Raw genomic sequence first — 16,824 nt, forward strand, 5'->3', positions numbered from 1 at the left:
TCAGGGTTACCTCTTCAGGGACGTTACCTTTTCTAATCATTGGCTATTCCAGCATCCAGAAATGCCCAGAAAGTGCTGAGTGAACCAAAGCCATTCCAGGGGCCGTTCTGGACATTGAGCAGCACCACCCAAAGGTGTCCGCTCGGGGCGAGAGCCTGGGTTCTGCCTCCGATGGTCCAGATGTTCGGGGCCCAAGAGTGTCTTGTCTCCCCAGTGGGAATGGTGGGGACACCCACGTGAGGAACAAACGTAGAGCGTGCTGCTCCTGTGGGAGCTGGGACTAAGGGAGCCCTCAGCGACCTGGCCCCAGCGAAGTGCAGAAGACACACTGCCCCAGGCCAGGAACCCGGCCCTCCACCGATGGGTGAGGAGGAGCCATTTGGGACCTGCTCCCCCTGGAGGGACAGGCATCCCCAGGAAAGAAAAGCACAGGAGAAGCAGGTTTTACAGATTTATTTTTAAAAAACAAAAACAAAAGGTTAAAAAAAGTCCTTCATTTCCAACCCTGCCTGGGTGTGAGCGGGGAATAGAAGAAGCTGAGGAAGGCGGCCACCGTCCCCGGGGGCGAGGCCCACTCCCCCCCGGGGAGCCTACAGAGGACTGGAGGAGGTGCAGGGCAAGTCAGAGGCAGGCCCTCGCCCTTCCTGCCCCGCCTCCTCGGCAGGTAGCTCTAATTGCTGCTAACGAGTTCCAGAGGCCAACTGTAGGGGTGGGGGGCCAAAGGCTGCCTTCTTCAGGTCGGTGGGCGCTCCGGCTCGTCTCTCCCCTTAGAGGTTCTCTGGGCCTCACCACTGGGGCTCCCAGGGCGGGCGGGCAGGAGGCTTAGCCTGAACCAGCCCCCCCACCGGCAGCTTCCTTAATGTTGTTTGTGACAGCAGGGCAGTCAGGGGGACTTCACAGTGTGGGGAAGGGGCTTCGGAGACATCGTGACAAGTCTGGAAAGGAACAGCTAACCTTCGTCGCTCTCCGATCTCGCCTCTCTGCACTGGGGCGGCCCTTCTTTCCTATTCCCCGTCCGGAGGCCGAGTGGAGTCCAGGACAAAGCACTAAGTGGCTGCTACAAAACACCTGGAGATGCCAGAGGGCGGCTCTGGGCCTGTCTGTCGGTCCAGGCTCCCACACAGTCACACAGTCACACACACAGCGTTTAAGGCGTCTGTGCCAGCAGGCATGGCCAAACTGGGCCCAGCTTCTCTCTCTCCACCTGCGGGGGCTGGGGGAACACCTGGCTGCTTCAGAAACAAGCCGAAGGGGGAGAAGCTGGCAGCAGGAGGGTGAGCCGGGCCTGGAGAGACAAGTGGAAGGCAAGGGCTTTCAAAGCCTCCATCCAGGCTTGACGGCTGCCCTTGGAAGTAACCCAACTCAGGTTGGGGAGCCCTGACCATATACCCCCTGGAAAATGGGGGACAGAGAGGGGAAGAGAGCGGGGCTAGAGTATTGGGACTTTGGAAGAAGCCAGTGCTATCATTATTTACAAGCATAAAGCCCCATCGTCTGCGCCACCTACCTCTCTGCCCCTCCCACAGAAAGAAAGGCCCCTGAGAGCCATTGGGAGGTGACAACACCTCCTCACCAGCCACGCCCCACAGGGAGAGCCCCTGCCCTCGAGCGCCCGCCCGTGCTGGGCCCCTCAGGAATGTCAGTCTGGCTCTGTCCAGCCGGGAGGAGGCGTCCTGGGCCGGAAGCCCGGCTGCCCTGGCCAGCCCTAGGAGTCCTTGAGCATGTTGATGCGAGCATAGATCTTGAGGGCGGGCCCCAGTTTGATGTTCATGGCGCTCATCAGGTGGTCTTCCTTGAGCAGCAGCAGAGCCTGGCCGTCGATCTCCTGGGCACGGAACTCCTCGGCTATCTCCTGGCAGCCTGACGGGACACCACCAAAGACAGGTCACTCAGAGCTACCAGCGCGCGCTCTCGGCAGTCACTGCACTGCAGACACATCGGTCTGCTCAGTCCTCACAACCGCCCCCTGGGCCTTGTGGCTCGGTGACCTGCCCGACACAGCGGGACTGTGGGATGCCCCCAGGGACCCCCGCCTCCTTATTCACGCATGGAGTTGTTCGGAGCCCCCTCCCCTCCACGAAGGGGCTGGCCTGGGAGCAGTAAGGTGTTTTGAAGGTGACCGCACATGACTGTGAGGCTAGGTCAGGAAGGGCACAGCAGCTTCCACCTTGCTCTTTCATTCGGGAGGAAGCTCGCTACCGCATGGTGAGGACACTCAAGCAGTGCTCTGGGGAGACCGCCACGGAGAGGGGCCGAGGCCTCCTGCCCACAGCCAGCCCCCGTGCCGGTGAGCAAGGCACCGAGGAGTGAGTTCCCCAGCTCCGAACCTTCAGACAGGCTCTGGCTGACATCCTCCTGGGACCTCACGCGAGACCCCACCCAGAACTGTCCCACTAAGCCAGTCCGTGCTCCCGACCCACAGGGACCTTGAGATAGTTACTGTTTTAAGTCACTAAGTTTGGGGGTGACTTGTTTCACAAGAAAGATCACTGATGCGGATGTTGGTACCTAGAAGAGGGCTGAGGCCATAACGAAACCCTAAAAGCGTGGGCGTGGCCTTGGGAGCGCCCTTGGGTGGGAGCTGGAAGGCCTGTGAGGAGAACGTGAGTGAGTGCCTAAGGCACTCTCTCTGATGGCCTTTGAGAAACGACAGCCTGTTGCTGGAGGTAACGTGTAAGCTTCGCGTACCTACTGACCCGAGTGCTCTAGCTAACGCTTTCAGACAGCACGCTGGCCGTGCTGCCTGGCTTCTCACTGCTGCTTCCGACAAAAGCAGAGGGGAGAGGTGAAGGGCAGGAAAACTGCTAAACACGGAGGAGCCAGGGTCTGCTGGCTCCAAGAATCCCCAGCCTCTCCACATGGCAAATGATGCTGACACTGAGAAATGGTCTCTAGGCAAGGGCCAAATCCCAGGCGTGGTCACGGAAACACGGCCCACAGATGAAGCTGAGGGCGCGACTGAGGTCTCCTGTTCAGACCCCAGGAAGACCGAAGGCGCTGCTCGGAGAACCGTCTGATCAGAAGGCGCTCTAGGGGTTTTTGGGACGCGCCCACAGGTCCTCTCCACTCAGCAGCAGGGCTCCCCTCACTGCGATGGGCCCTGTCCCTCAGCTGCAGGAGCCCGGTGGGAGAAAGGTTTCTCTCAAAGACATCTGTGAGTACTGTTTTAGTCTAATGGCGTGAGCCCCCGACAAGATACATGGGAAGGCCACGAAGGTTTTAAGAGAATCGTACTGGCAGACGTGCTGCTTGCTTAGACTGAAGGGGTCAGAGGTAACACGACCGGAACAGCAGCAGGAAGCAGGCTGAGGACACGGCTCCACCGTAGACTCGGGTTAGCGTTCACAGGGCAGGAAGGAGGACCCAGGGGCTGTTAGAAGTTAACGGGAGTTAGAAGAGAGCCACTTCCAGGCTGGGAGTCCTAAGCAAGGAAATGCCACCGCGCACCCTGCTGGGTTTCAGAACTGCCGTGGCTCGGTGGCTGCTGTGTGCTCCCTGTTGCTTCCCTTTGTGAACGGGCTCATCTGCAGCGGTGACCCCATACCTGTCCCACCCACCATGCCTCGGAATTTATGGAGGGAAGAGGGTAACCTGACAGCAGTCCTCAGGTCTTCAAATCGAGGAATCATATGTACTTGAGGGCTCGGACCCAAGGAGGCTCCCCTGTGGCTGGGCCTGAGTTAGAAGACGGGATCTGGTTCCAAACGGCTGCTGCAGTGGATGAGACTTGAGCAGAGCTGGTGGGGCTGAGCGCACGTCTGCACGAGGCAGGCCCCTGAGTCACTGGGGTCAGTGGTGAACCCCGTAAGCAGCCTCCAAACAGCTCCCAGGAACTCTTGCTTCCCTTTCATGCCCTCGTGAGCTCCCTCACGAAGTGCACAGGGTTGACCTGGGTGACCAGTAAGATGCCGTGGAGGTGACGGTACTGTATACAACAGCTAAGCCTACCTCCCAAGGGACACAGTGGCTTCCAGCCTGCTCTTCTGGACCAGCCCCTGTGGCAAACACCGGCTGCTGTGGCCTGAGAGGGTCCACGCATGACAGCCCCGAAGAGGCCAGTGTGCAGGCTGGGGGGCTCTTGCCAGCAGCTGTGCCCCGGCCAAGAGCTGTGTGAGTAAGCCGCCATGGAAGAGGGTCCCAATCCCCAGTCAAGCCTTTAGACGACCCTAGCCTTGGCCAACATGTCAATCAGAATCCCCTAAGGGACCCTGTGGCAGAACTGCCCCGCTATGCCACTCACGAGTTCCTTACAGTTACCCATGGTAACTGTGTGGTAACAGATTTGAGGGGGGCAGCAACAGATGACTAATGCACTGGGCTGACTGGCAGAGCCAGGATTTGGCAGAGCTGCCTGACTCAGAAGTCTGTGCTCGTCACCACTATACCCCACTTCTGTCTCTAAGCGACAGGCTTGTGGCTGCCGTCAATACCTGGCCTGGCCGGTGGCTGGGCGAGAGTGGCAGAAACAACAGTAGAGTGCTTTGGAGTCCCGCTAAAGCGCCTGTGAGTGACTCGAGGTCTGTCTGTCCAGGTCCTGGAGTGTGGCCCTCGAACCCCTGGCCCCCGCCACACGGGCACATGGCATGCCCAACTTCACCGCGTGCTCCCATGGCTGCGTGCCTCAGACTGCTCCCCGATGTGGTCACTTCCCCTGTCAGGGGCCTCCTTGTCCACTGTCAGTTTAGATTTCCTCACTACTGACGTTCTTGACAGATTTCCTACACTCCCCTCGACTGCCCTCCTAACCCGCTGCAGGAGACACCAGGTTAATCACATCGTCACCTCTGCATTTCGCACACACCACTTACCATGCCAGTAAACATGCTGAAGTGTAGCTGTAAAATGTTATCTACAGTTCGTGTTCTGTGCTAGAATGGGAGCTCTCACAGGCAGAACCTCATCTTATTCATCTCTGCACCCCCGTTCCTGACCCTGCGTCATTAACTGAACTGCCTAACCTTTCCCGGCGGGGGGAAGTGGGGTCCCCCACCCCTTCCCCCCGTTGTTGCTGCTGCAGGCAGGCACGGGCATCCCAGGGCCTTACCTGGCAGAGAGCGGATGAACTCGTAGACATCCTCTACGTTCCACTTGGTGGGCTCGCTGGGCAGGAAGTGGTGTCCCATGCCCACCAGGTCCCGCATGTGCATGTCAGGGAGCTCCAGGTCCCGCTGGCCTTGTCGCCGGCGGGAGGTGGACGAGCTGGCTGAGATGGGTGACAGGGGTTCCTCGTAGCTCGAGTTATCCGAGCAGCGGCTGGAGTCTTCCTGGCTGTGCGTGAGCTGCAAGGCAGCAGTAACTGAAAGGGGTACGGCGCCTGTGGGCTGGGAGCAGAGAGGTTTTCTTCAAATGGGGGAATACACATCTCCAGCACAGAGATGGGCAAAAGCAGGCGTGTCTTCCCTTCTCCACTTAGTCTACACTGCTACCCGTCTTTGGATCCAAAGAGCCTCTCCTGTCCCCTCTGAGCCACAGCAGAGCTGGCTGCTACTGGGGCTGGAGCACGCGCCACAGTTCAGGGCCATCACCTGACTGCGTGCCTGTGCCCCACCCCCCAGCTGTGGGGTTTTAACCCAGGGCTCCATGGGCCTGGGGGGCAGCCAGTGAGCCACCGAGAATGGCATGCGAAATTTCTCACATATGTACATTTTGGACATAGCTCTCATCAGACTCTTAAGAAGTTTATGACCAAGCAATAGCAAGAAGGAATGAACACCTAAGGCTGTGGAGCAGCACACCGGGCCGTGAGCTCCTCAGGGCACCTAGAGCCTCAGTGCCCAACCGAGCTCCTGGCATGGGGCCAGCACTAAAAACACATTTAATGAATAAACACCCACGTTCCTGGTAGAGACCTTCAAGAACTCAGTGCTCTCAAGTGCAAGGGGGCAACACGGTTGGGGGGACAGGGTAAAGCAGAGGCTGCCTTCTCCCCGAGCCCTCTGTGTAGAGGACGAGGTGACCGGAACGGCCAGGCGGGGGGAGCCTACTTCCATGGCCCCAGAAGGCACGGACCGAGGCAAACTGGAAGGGGGGAGGTGGCGGTGGGGCAAGATCGCTAAGTTACCTCGTAAGCATCCGTGGGTCTAAAGGAAGGGACATGGGGAAGGCTGGGCCTGACAGGCTGTGGGAAATGGGAAATGGCTGAGCATGCCGACGTCAGCAGTGGACAAGGGACGTGGGTCTCTCGGGCCGTGGTGAGAAGGGGAGTCGGTGGGGCCTTGTGAGGGTGGGGCTGCAGGCTCTGCCGGCCCTCTCACCTGCTTCTTGGTGTCCTTGGTAAGTGTTGGCAGGCTGGCTTTGCTGGCCCGGCGGCGGTTGTGGGTCGTGGTCCCTGCCTTCTGCAGCTTGCTCCGGTCCGAGTGGAAAAGCCCCACTCGTTTGGTGCACCCCACATTGTATCTGCCAGAGTCGGGGGAAGGAAAGAAGTCAGAGCTGTCATAGAGAGTATGGGCCTGGGGCGGAGAAGAGCAGCCATGCCAGCTGTCTGGCAAAACCTGGGTGGGTGCATCCACTCTGACCCTGAATCCCTCACCTGACACAATTTGGAGCGTGGGGAGAACTCACTGTGGACGCATCTTACTACAAGTACTGCCTGGGCCGAGACACTACTGCCCATGGTCCTGCTGGAGAGCAGCTTGGCAGAGCTTCACAAAGGCGCCCTCCTGACCTCCAGCATGGGCTGAGGGGAGCGGGGCGGAGGACACCCTTACTCTGGTTGGCCCACAGAGCACGGGTGCCTGGGGGCCTATGGATTTCTTGTGTCTGGGGGGCTTAAAGCTTCCTGGTCAGACGAGTCTACACCCCCGGCTCCGTGACTCCAGGCACAATTACTCATCCTCTGTGCCTGGGTTCCCAAACAGGCACGGAGAAGACAAACAGGGATCCCTATTTAGAGTCATGGGACAGTCAGGTGGCATGATGTACACCGACGGCCTTGCACACGGCCGGCTCTCAGTGCACGGTGCTGGTTTTTACCGTGACCGTCAGCCTTGTAAGCTGGGTGAAGGCTCGTGGAGGGGACAGGTGTCGCCAGTGCAGTGCTCTGGGCAAGGCTGCTGGTGGAAGGTGTACCCTACAGCACAGGCAGGAAAAGAGCCTGGGTGCCAGGGGGACCCAGAAGGGCTAGCCCAGCTAAAGCACTGCCTCCTTTCCTCGACTCTGTGCTGCTGTCTCTCTGATCTGCCCCTGGGAGTTCTCTGGTGAATTAGTGACATGACGCTGCTTCCAGGCAGGCCAAGGAAACAGAGGGCTGGATAAGCCACAGTCGAGGCCTGCTGGGGTGGACTGTTACTGAAGGGAGGTGGAATGCAGGCACAGGACACAGAGGTGCGATCCCGAGGAGAAGGAAGGGGCTGGGCACAGCACTGAGGTGTGGGGGGCTGAGGCCACTCACCTTTTTGCACAAGCCATGGAACAGAAGCGCTTGGAACGCTTGAACTTGTAGGCAAAATCCACCCGGCCACAGAGCTCACACTTGAGTTTGAGGGGAGTACCCTCCTCTTTGGATTCTGAGGAAATACAAAATGTGGAGGGTGAGCAGTTCCCACAGGACTGCCGACGGCCCCCGCAGGGGCCCCCCTGCTGGTCTGCCCCCTCGAGTCCCCAGAGCCAGGGCACACAGCAGCAGTCTAGCTCGGGAAACGTCCAGCCTCCTTCATCACTGTTTTTGGAACGACTGTCTCCCTCCCTGGAAAGTGCCCAAAGGTGTCTGATGATGCCTCTGGGACACTGACACTTTTTTCTTTCTCTTTTTAAATAAAAAAATTTTTTTATCCTCACCTGAGGGCTTTAAAAAAATGGCTTTAGAGGGAGAGGGACACCCACACACAGAGACAGACAGAAAGACAGACAGACACAGACAGACAGACATTGATTGGTTGCCCTCTCGTATGCAGCCCAACGGGGAACCAAACCCGCCACCATCGGGTTCACAGGATGACGACCGAGCTACACCAGGCTGGGCCCATTTTTTCCTCTGAAGTGCTGTGAGCCCGAGGCACCCACAAATGGAGATGTATTAGCACCCCTCCTCGTCCTGGGAGAGAGGAGGCGGCTCAGAGGGGATGCGCTGGATGCTGCCACAGCTGGTCTGGAATTCTCCTCCACCTTGATCTAACTGGCTGCTGACCTGGATAACAGGCCCCAGGAGTTCTGTAACCTACGCAGGCCCTTCCTTCCATTTAGTCAGTGGCTCGTGTGGTGGGTGCAGTCCTCACCTGGCCACCACTGAGCCTCAGAGCTGGCGTGTCCGGAGCGCGGGCTGCCGAGGCAGTGAAGGAAGGGCACAACTCGCCTGGCGCTGCCCCTACAGCCCTACGACTCGCCAGTGACTCCCACAGAAAAGCTGCTCGTGGAGCCCTGCGGCTGGCTGCAGGAGAGGCAGGGGACACACACTTCCCCAAGGGCAGCGACTTCTCCCTCTTGCCTAGGGAAAGGGGCTGGGAGGGCACCGGGGGAAATGTTTAGTAAGCCGACAAGTTTACGCACTCCCTGGCTCAGGGTTCCTCCATGGACACCAAGAAAGAAAGTATGCAGGGCCTGCCTTTGCAGACTCGCCTATGTCCGGCCAAACCAGAAGGCCTTCGCGTTCAGGGTCTGAGGTGCTCACCTTGCAGATAGGGCTCCTCCATCTCTGAGTCAGTGGTGGTGGTATGATCCTGCTGTGGAAGTTTCTCAGGCAAGAACCCCTGTGCATACTTCTTCTTCAGATTCCCCACCAGCAGGGACGAGCGTCCCACCTAGAGGACACAGTGACATGGAGGCCACGAGGGTTAGGGGGGAGATGCTTCCTTGCTATCCAGCCTCATTAAAATCACACATATAAAGCATGCCAACCCGACATCACCGCCCAACTATACCCTGCTCAAGGCCCATTTTGCTGTTAGCTCGTGAGGCGAGACACCAGTGGACACCGAAGTACAGGGGTGGCTTCAACCCGGGAGCAATGGACGGCTCAGCAGGTTGGGAGAATATCTGCTCTTCCCAGTGCCTCGGAGCAGAGAGGAAGGCTGAGGGCAGGCCTCCCACGCTGCCAGAGCGGGCTCCCGGCCCAGGGCTCACACAGTCACCGGGCGGGAGCACAGCTGAGGCTGCGTGTGTGGGTGTACGGATGAGGCAGAGCGACTCAGCAACCAATTTTTAGGTTTCTTACTGTTCTCTAGCTTACCACAGCCCTACACAAGCCAGAGCTGCACGTAGCCATGGAAGAGAGCAGAAAAAAATGGACTCTGGACTACAGAGCAAATGCCGTCTGTGGCTGCAAGGATCCCAGACTGGCCACGTTGTTCCCACCCCTCGCTGCCTCTGCTCCCGCAGCTCTGTGGCCAGACCGCTGGAGCAATGCAGGGCGTTACCGCTTCTACATCTACACTGAGAGGTCAGCTGGTCTCTGGTGTTTTTCCAGGAGGCCACAGGGAAGACCTACCCTAATGCGGGAAAGGATGTGATAGGCCTGGAGCAACCTATGGCTCAGGGCTCCAGGGGGATTTCTTTGCCACAGGCCTTGCATGCCCTCCAGAGGAAAAGAGGACAAGAGCTTGTGTGTCTTTGGCATTTTAGAAGGGCAGGTCACCCAGCTCAGTTAATCAAGCTTAAGAGTCTTCTGCTGACTATTCAAATTAGGCATGGCTCCGAAGAATGAGCAAAAGGCAGATGGCACCCCATGAGGATCGTATGTCTCCAACAGTCAGGTCACTGTATCACAAGAGGGCCTCTGTGCACCTGGCTCCAGGCTCCTCCCACCCACAGGGCAGCACCACCTGTCCTCCCCAGTCCACAGGAGCAGAGTCGGCTCTGGCTGCTTTGTTCTAATAAGCCATTTTCTTGATTCGTTTATATCCCCCTTTGGTCTTATGCTTTAGTTGGAGACACTTGATTGTGTCCTTTCTAAAGTGCCCCTCACTCTCATTCACTCCCCTTTCAAGGCTCTGTCCCCAGGCTACGACCCTATTCTCTTCATTTCAGATATATCTTAAGAATTTTCTTCTTTTGTTCTCTAACTGGCCAAAATTTTGCCATTCAGAGGCTTTGGTGTTCAAAACCGAACAGGGTCTCATTCCCAAAGTCCACTAAACACCAGAAGGTGAGCTCCCTTCTAGCCAAGGGGGGTGGGTCACATGTCACCAGGCAGGACACAGCTGAGTCTGTGTGTGGAAACTTCTAAACAAGGGTTTTTGCCAATTATTCCTAATCACTGACCCCTTGTGGACCTTAGGAAGATAACCCTAGGAAGAAAATGGCTCTGACATTCCTTTGGGGGAAAATTAGCAGGGAAAGAACAACTTTTTCACATTTTTGAAAAATTTACATGGAAATGTAAAATATTCTAATACACATCCAAAATATACTTTAAAAAAAAAAAACAAGAAAGAAAGAAAAGAAAGAAAAAAGAGGGGAAAAGAAGTAGTCCGTACCGGGAAAGGCTCCGCCCCCTCCTGGATCACAAACCCTTCGATAACATGCGTCAGGATTTGGGGTTTCACAATGGCCTGTGGTGGTTTATTCTCACCATTCTGGGGGGCAGTGCCGGCGATGCTGGAGGCAGGATTTCCGTTCCCTGAGGTCATGCCGGGGCTGCTGAGGTCGGTCAGTGCATGAACAATGCCCTGCCCTGTCTCTGCAAGGGAAGCAGGGAAACACAAGCAGGGGAGGTCAGAACCAGGCCCAGGCCAGAGGGAGAGCAGGGGCTCAGCCTGCACCTGGCGTTTTCCGTGGTGCCCAGTGACAGTGCAAACCTAGCAGTCCCCACCCCCAACTGCCTGTGTAACAGGGATGCAGTGTCAGGGGACACACCACCAGGTGTGACTCGAATTAGTTGCACAGTGCAACTAATCTAATCAGCTAGCCCTGTTTTTTAAAATTTTAAAATTCCCAGCTGTGTTAAGAACTCGGTCAATATTGATATGGACAAGTAAAGTAACATTCAGTTCAAGGGAGAAAATGTATTCAAGCTGCTATCTGAAACCAGGATGAAAGGCTGAACTAGGGAGAGGGCTAGGGGTGATAATGGAGTTTGGGGGAGAGAGGTTAAGTGAAACATCTATGAAGTTCCTTGGAAAAGGATTTGACTTAAAGTGTCCTGTGAAATGTCAAAGTAATCGATGTGAAAGGAATTGGGGGGGCTGAGCCCCAAGTCAACACAGCAACGCAGATCTGACTGCTCAGAGAATGCTCATTTGGGGTCACTGCATTCAGATACACGTGTGTTCCATTTCTCCACCAAGGAGGCTGCCAGGCAGAGCTGCGGCTGTGTCTGCCGTTTCTGCTGGTCCTGCGCTCACCTCAGTCAAGCCTCTTGCCCTGTTCTCAGCTCCATGTCTGATCTGGTGCTCAACCAGCCAGACTCCTCCCTGCCCCACTCTGTGGACCACCTTTCCCAAGTTCTCCTTCTCCATGGACCACTAGGCTTTCTCTGGAAGACCTAACGGTACCCCGAAGAGTGTGATGAGGTGTCTATGCAGAACCACACCACAACGGGCCTCCTGGTCTCCACTTCCAGCAGCACAGCGTAGGAGCTGTCCCTCGTCCCTCGGGGGTTGTTTCAGAGATGCAAGACTTTGTCACCTTACTCTGACACCCTCTCCCCACCCCCCTTCTCAGGGCCATTCTCTACCACCACTGCTGCCCAGGGAGCTGAGGTTGCTTTAACCTGGAACTTCCTAAAAAAGGGGGCGGGGGGAGAGAAAAAGCCATTTCTTTATTGCAACAGCTATTAATATCGGGTGTAACCCAGTGTGTTTGTGTCTGTTACACACTTTAAAAGTGACTTCAGTGCACTTATTAGCTAAATAATTTTTGCATAAAACTTTATATGAAGATGCTCTTATTTAAGGTTAAAGATCCAAAATCCCACCAGAGGAATTCATGGTGTCTAATTATGCAGCATGGAGAAATAGTAGTAAACTCATTTTAGGAAAGGTTTGTAACGGCTCCTTTTCTTGCCCAGCAGTGCCAATGCTCAGTGAGTCAGGGAAAAGCTTCTGCGAGGAGCAAGAGCAGAGCTACGGTGCCCGCCTTCTGTGTGCAGGCCTCCACACCCCAACTGTGTCTGCTTCCCGCGGGCCAGGAGTCAGCCAGTGGATGGAGCCAATGAGATTTAAATAATTATTCTTGGTGCTGATGATCACACTAGCAAGTCGGAAAAACCCCTTAAGTATTTACAGCTCTGGCTTTTTCGTAAAGATAGGAAAATTTCCCTCTTTTGGAATCTTTCTAAATTGTAAGTGTGTTTGGGAACTGGAAAAAAAAAAAAAAAAACCACTTCCCTTAACAAACTGTGAGTGACTAGGTGGATGGGGTTAATTACATAGTCAATCAAGTTGCCTTTCTCTGCCTTTGAGTTTTAAATATGGAAGTCTGCATTGACATAATTACATTTTCTCTGCTTTGAAATGTTTTAAAAATTCCAATTAAATATACAGTTTATTCAAAGTAATGAATAAATGTTATAGGAAGCTTACGATGCAAGTTAAAATTTCATTTTTAGATAATGACTATTTCTTTCTAATTCAAGCATAGTAAAATACTGCCTGGTTACTCTAATGAACTACAGATCATAGGTTAGAAAGTCTGGTCCAACCCCTTACCAATGCTTGAACCTGTGCTGTAATACCCCCACCCAGTGGTTTTCTGGCATGTGTTTACCTCTTGTGACAAAGGAACTCACTACCTCTGAAGCAGCTTGTTCCCACCTTGGGCAGTTCAGTGAAAAAGTTTTTCCTTATAATGAGCCCCAACTCTATCTTCCGCTAATTTCTGCCCACTCACTCTGGCTCTGTTCCTTAACACCACACAGAACACAGCTAGTCACATTTGTGCAACGGGGCAAAAACACAAGCTTACACCTATCTGCGAGTCCGGTCTCTATCACTAAAGTGAATTAGTGGCAAACCCTCACTGTTCTCTGAGCCTGTTTCACCAGCTGTGACATAAAGACAACACTACTCACCTGACAGTGTCGCCGCGGGTACTATAAATGGGACAGTGAACAGCAGCGCAGAGCTAGCACACTAGGGAATGTTCAGGGTGTCACAAAGAATGTCACTCATGTCCCTGGAATCTCTCCCCCCGCCAGGACAAACTCCCTCTCCCTTTCAACTGTTTCTTATATGAAACGGATTCAAGTTCATCATCGGAGGTCATCTTTGCCTGTATCTTTCTAAAGTCTACCCAGTTAGTGCTAACGTAATAATCAAGTGTATTTGTGTGAGAGGTCAGGCTGGTAAGGTTTTTGTTTTTGTAGACAGGTGGAGTGGAACGAGTGACTTCCTTGTTATAGTTCATAATTCCTTTGTGGAATTAATCCAGTCTCCCCTGAATCCTGGGATCACTCCCGCCCCCTGCTCTTTGCACCGACACTCATCGCTGAAGAACCTCTGTTCCCTTGTTGCCTTTCACAGGATCCCTGTCCCTGCTCGACTCCTCTCCTGCCTCCTTCACCCCTTCCCTTCCGTCTCTCCCACATGTGCTTACTAATGTACACTGTCAGGCGGGAAGCCGCTGTTGAGGTCCGATTCTTCCCACAAGCCAAATACAGCAGTGAACAGATACGTTCACCAGCTCAGGCCAGAGTCAACAAACAGACACATGTGTTCACCCTACGGTTAGGAACTGTCACTCCATCATGACTGGAGCAGGTTACAGGGGACAATGGGCCCAAAGGACCAAAGAGAGTGTTTTGTGACTGTACAAAGGTTTTCAGATACTGTATTTCACACTCATCTTGTAGCAAATGCCTCATCGTCTGCTTTAGTAACAAAGGCGTTTGGGCTATTTCTGGAATGACCAAACACAATCTCACCCCCGCCAGGCTCAGCACACTGCGATTAATTTAATCTCTCTCCTTGTGCTCCCAGACTGCTCTGCGGCCGGCTGGAGAAAAGCACTTAACTGGGAAACTCGCAGAAACCTGCCCTGCTGGCCTGGAGGCCAGATAACAGAGACAAAGTGATCCTCTTTCTTTTGGGATTCTTCCCTTCTCAATTCTCTTGACCAGTCCTAGGCTAAAAGGGATGCCTGGGATTCCCAGGGGTCTCAAATGCCTTTATACAGAGTCAGGCACTTGAAATCTGGAAGGTGAAGGCCAGGACACCACGAGTGCGAGGTGGCAGGAGGGCAGGAAAGCCAGGCTTCAGTGGTGGTGGTGCTGGGGGAAGGCAGAATCCAGCCTTATAATTGAAGCTGACCACAAAGGGCCAAGAATTCGGACCAGAATGAAGAGAACAGTATGTTCTGGGGGAATCGTTACATAATATATGCCTCATCCTCTAGGTTGCTTCTCAGTTCTGGTCGCACTCAGAGGCTGTGGCAGAAACTGCCCTTGTGGGGCACCACTATAAAACAGGCGCCACGGCCCTGTTCTGAAACGGTGTGCTTCGGAGAGGGTCCCCGTCACTAGCAGAGCAGGTATCTTCAGGCAGGGGCCATGTCTTTGCCACGTCTACAATTCAGGCGCTAACCCAGCGTCCGATACATGACAGGTTCGTAGTGTCTGTGAAGCTGGAACGTATGGAACCCATGATCTCAGTCTGTACTGCTGCGGTAAAGCGTTCAGGTCTCCCTGGCCTCAAGACAAGCAACTTGCCAGGGGCTGACATCTGATTGCTTTCTGAGGCTATAATGTTAACTGGAGAGCAGTGAGGCTGCTGCCTGCCTGTAAGTGTGGCATTTCTGGTTACACGGCTATAAAGAAGCATAAGAGAGATTCCCTGGCCCATTTCTTCCTGTAAAGGCAGGGAAACATTTACGCCAACTCCAGGCACTTGGAAAGGATGACCTCTAGGGGCTGAGGCCGGGAGCTGCCTATAAAAATGGCCAGGCCCTCAGGTCCCACAGGCAGGTGTCCAGAGAGGCTGAGCTCCCTGGTCTTGGGAAGACAGAGCTCATGCCGGTCCCAGCTATGCAAAACCTGGACCACTTCAGAACCAGTTCTGATGTTTTTCACATGCACAGTAAGACAAAAATCACCAGGTACTCTGGAATACATTTAGTCCTAGTATTCGGCCAGATGGCCCGGCTGTTCATTCTATTTGCCTTGAAGACCTGACTTCAGAGGAAACGGGGGCCAAGCAGAACTTCTCCTTCCACCCCCTCAGCATGGCCGAAGCTTATTCCTACTTTCTCTAGACCCGAGGAGAGGCAGTATTTTAACGTATGGGACTTCTAATTACCCTTGCTTGGCTGTAGCAGGAGTAAGCCAGGTCTAATGGAACTAGAGCATTTAAGAGTAGGCGGTAACGTGGACCACGTGCCTGCAGCACATTCTGCTGGGTAAGAGGGAAAGCGCGGCTGCCTGCAGCACGCAGAGTGTTCCCTCCAGGCCCCTCCCTGGCTCCGAAGCCCGCTCACAGTGCCTCAGCTCAGCAGACAGACCCATGCCCAGGGTGGGGGGCGGCAGGACCCCTAAAGGACTGCTTGCTCGAGCGAGAGCCTGAGCAAAGTGACCCCCAGGGAAACCACACCCAGGAGGTGGACAGCAGCTGATGCAGACTGTACCAGCTGGGCAGTGGGCAGTGCCCCAGCTCGGGAAGCTCAAGGCAGGCGGCACAGTCCTTGTGGAGAGGTCTGTGGGCTGCCCTTTAGGAGCTAAGTTGTATCCGGGCCACTAAAGAAATCCACCCCCCTCTGAAAGTGAGGGAGGCAAGCTATCTGACAAGCACCAGTTGGTTGGCATTTCTCCCCCACCCCTGTCGCCTAGGGGGAGGGTAGGAAAATGAAGTGGGGGGCCGGAGGAGGGGGAAGAGGGAGAAAGCGGGGAGGGAGGGAGGAGTGGGGGCTCTATCCTGGGATCCTGACAGAGTCTATCAATTAAAGAGATGGATTTGGTTAACAAGCTTCTTTAAAATGCAAATTACACCTGTGGCCACTCACACCTTACTGTGAATCACTCAGATAAGCTGACAGCTTTCTTCTCAGTTTAGAGACAGGGTTCAGTGGGAGGGGAGGGGTGGGGAGTAATCAGTTCGGACCCTGGGTGCTAGATCCTCAATGACGAGAGTCAGAAGGGCCTCAGTGTAACATCTTAATTTTCCAGATGAGGAAAAGTGTGCCCAGTTCACTGTGCATTTTAGAAACAAGGCAAGACTAGATGCAATTTATTTGGCAGGCAGTTATCTTCTAGAACATAGAAAAGGAGCTCTTAGTGGTGGGAAAGCTGCAGGCCCTTCCCACCCTCAGGGGTGCCCTGAGTGCCAGAAGGCAGGAGGAGACAAGGCCAAATGTTCGCGACTTTTTTCATTTCTGCTGTCAGCCAAGGGAGCCGTCCTTGCCTTGAGGACACACAACAAGCTCCCCACGCACACAGATGCCATCGCTGTCCCGCTCCTCCGGGCACCTTCTCCAGCTCTGCAACAGCAGCGGCCTGAGCTGAGTGCTTCTCAGAGAGGGGAGGTCACGGAACTGGCCAGCATTATGAAAGGGAGGTGGCCCCGGACCTGCCCTCAGTGTCACTGCAAAATGGCCTTGTTGAGTCTGGGTTAAGAGGATTGGAGAGCAGACCTGCTTCTCGGATCTTAAGCATCTGGCTGAGCAACTCTGCTTAAGGCATCTGTTCGGGAGGGCTCCTCCTCCGCACTGGCAGCCATTACCATACAGCTGACTTTCATGCCGTCTCTCAGGACACGGGCAAAGGGAGCAGCCCTTCTGACTCACCCACGATCCCCAGCTACAGTGTACACAAGCCGAATTGTAAACAGCTGAATGTTTTCCAAGCTGCCACCCCCAGCTATGAAGGAAGGAATCAATGGAGCGAACAGCCACCCTCCCCCAGGCGGTTCAGGACTGCGGGAGTGAGCGGTGGGGGATTTCCAAACAGCTGCAGGAACACAGGCG

The 16,824-nt window shown here is 54.8% G+C and overlaps 1 protein-coding gene across 3 annotated transcripts in view; it reads right to left on the reverse strand.

Annotated features, from left to right (window-relative positions):
* Window positions 1-438: 438 nt before the first annotated feature.
* PHC2 (polyhomeotic homolog 2) overlaps window positions 439-16,824 on the reverse strand; it is a 91,523-nt gene continuing 75,137 nt past the window's right edge. For all 3 annotated transcript variants that reach the window (XM_028511637.2, XM_028511638.2, XM_028511641.2), the window contains 6 exons: window positions 10,410-10,612; window positions 8,606-8,735; window positions 7,391-7,505; window positions 6,255-6,396; window positions 5,045-5,321; window positions 439-1,860 (listed from right to left, as the gene is read on the reverse strand). In XM_028511637.2, the coding sequence (XP_028367438.1) occupies window positions 1,706-1,860; window positions 5,045-5,321; window positions 6,255-6,396; window positions 7,391-7,505; window positions 8,606-8,735; window positions 10,410-10,612 (1,022 nt within the window). In that variant the 3' untranslated portion in view covers window positions 439-1,705. The remainder of the gene's footprint in view (window positions 1,861-5,044; window positions 5,322-6,254; window positions 6,397-7,390; window positions 7,506-8,605; window positions 8,736-10,409; window positions 10,613-16,824) is intronic.

The sequence above is a fragment of the Phyllostomus discolor genome, chromosome 5 (genome assembly GCF_004126475.2).
Source record: "Phyllostomus discolor isolate MPI-MPIP mPhyDis1 chromosome 5, mPhyDis1.pri.v3, whole genome shotgun sequence".
NCBI lineage: Eukaryota > Metazoa > Chordata > Mammalia > Chiroptera > Phyllostomidae > Phyllostomus > Phyllostomus discolor.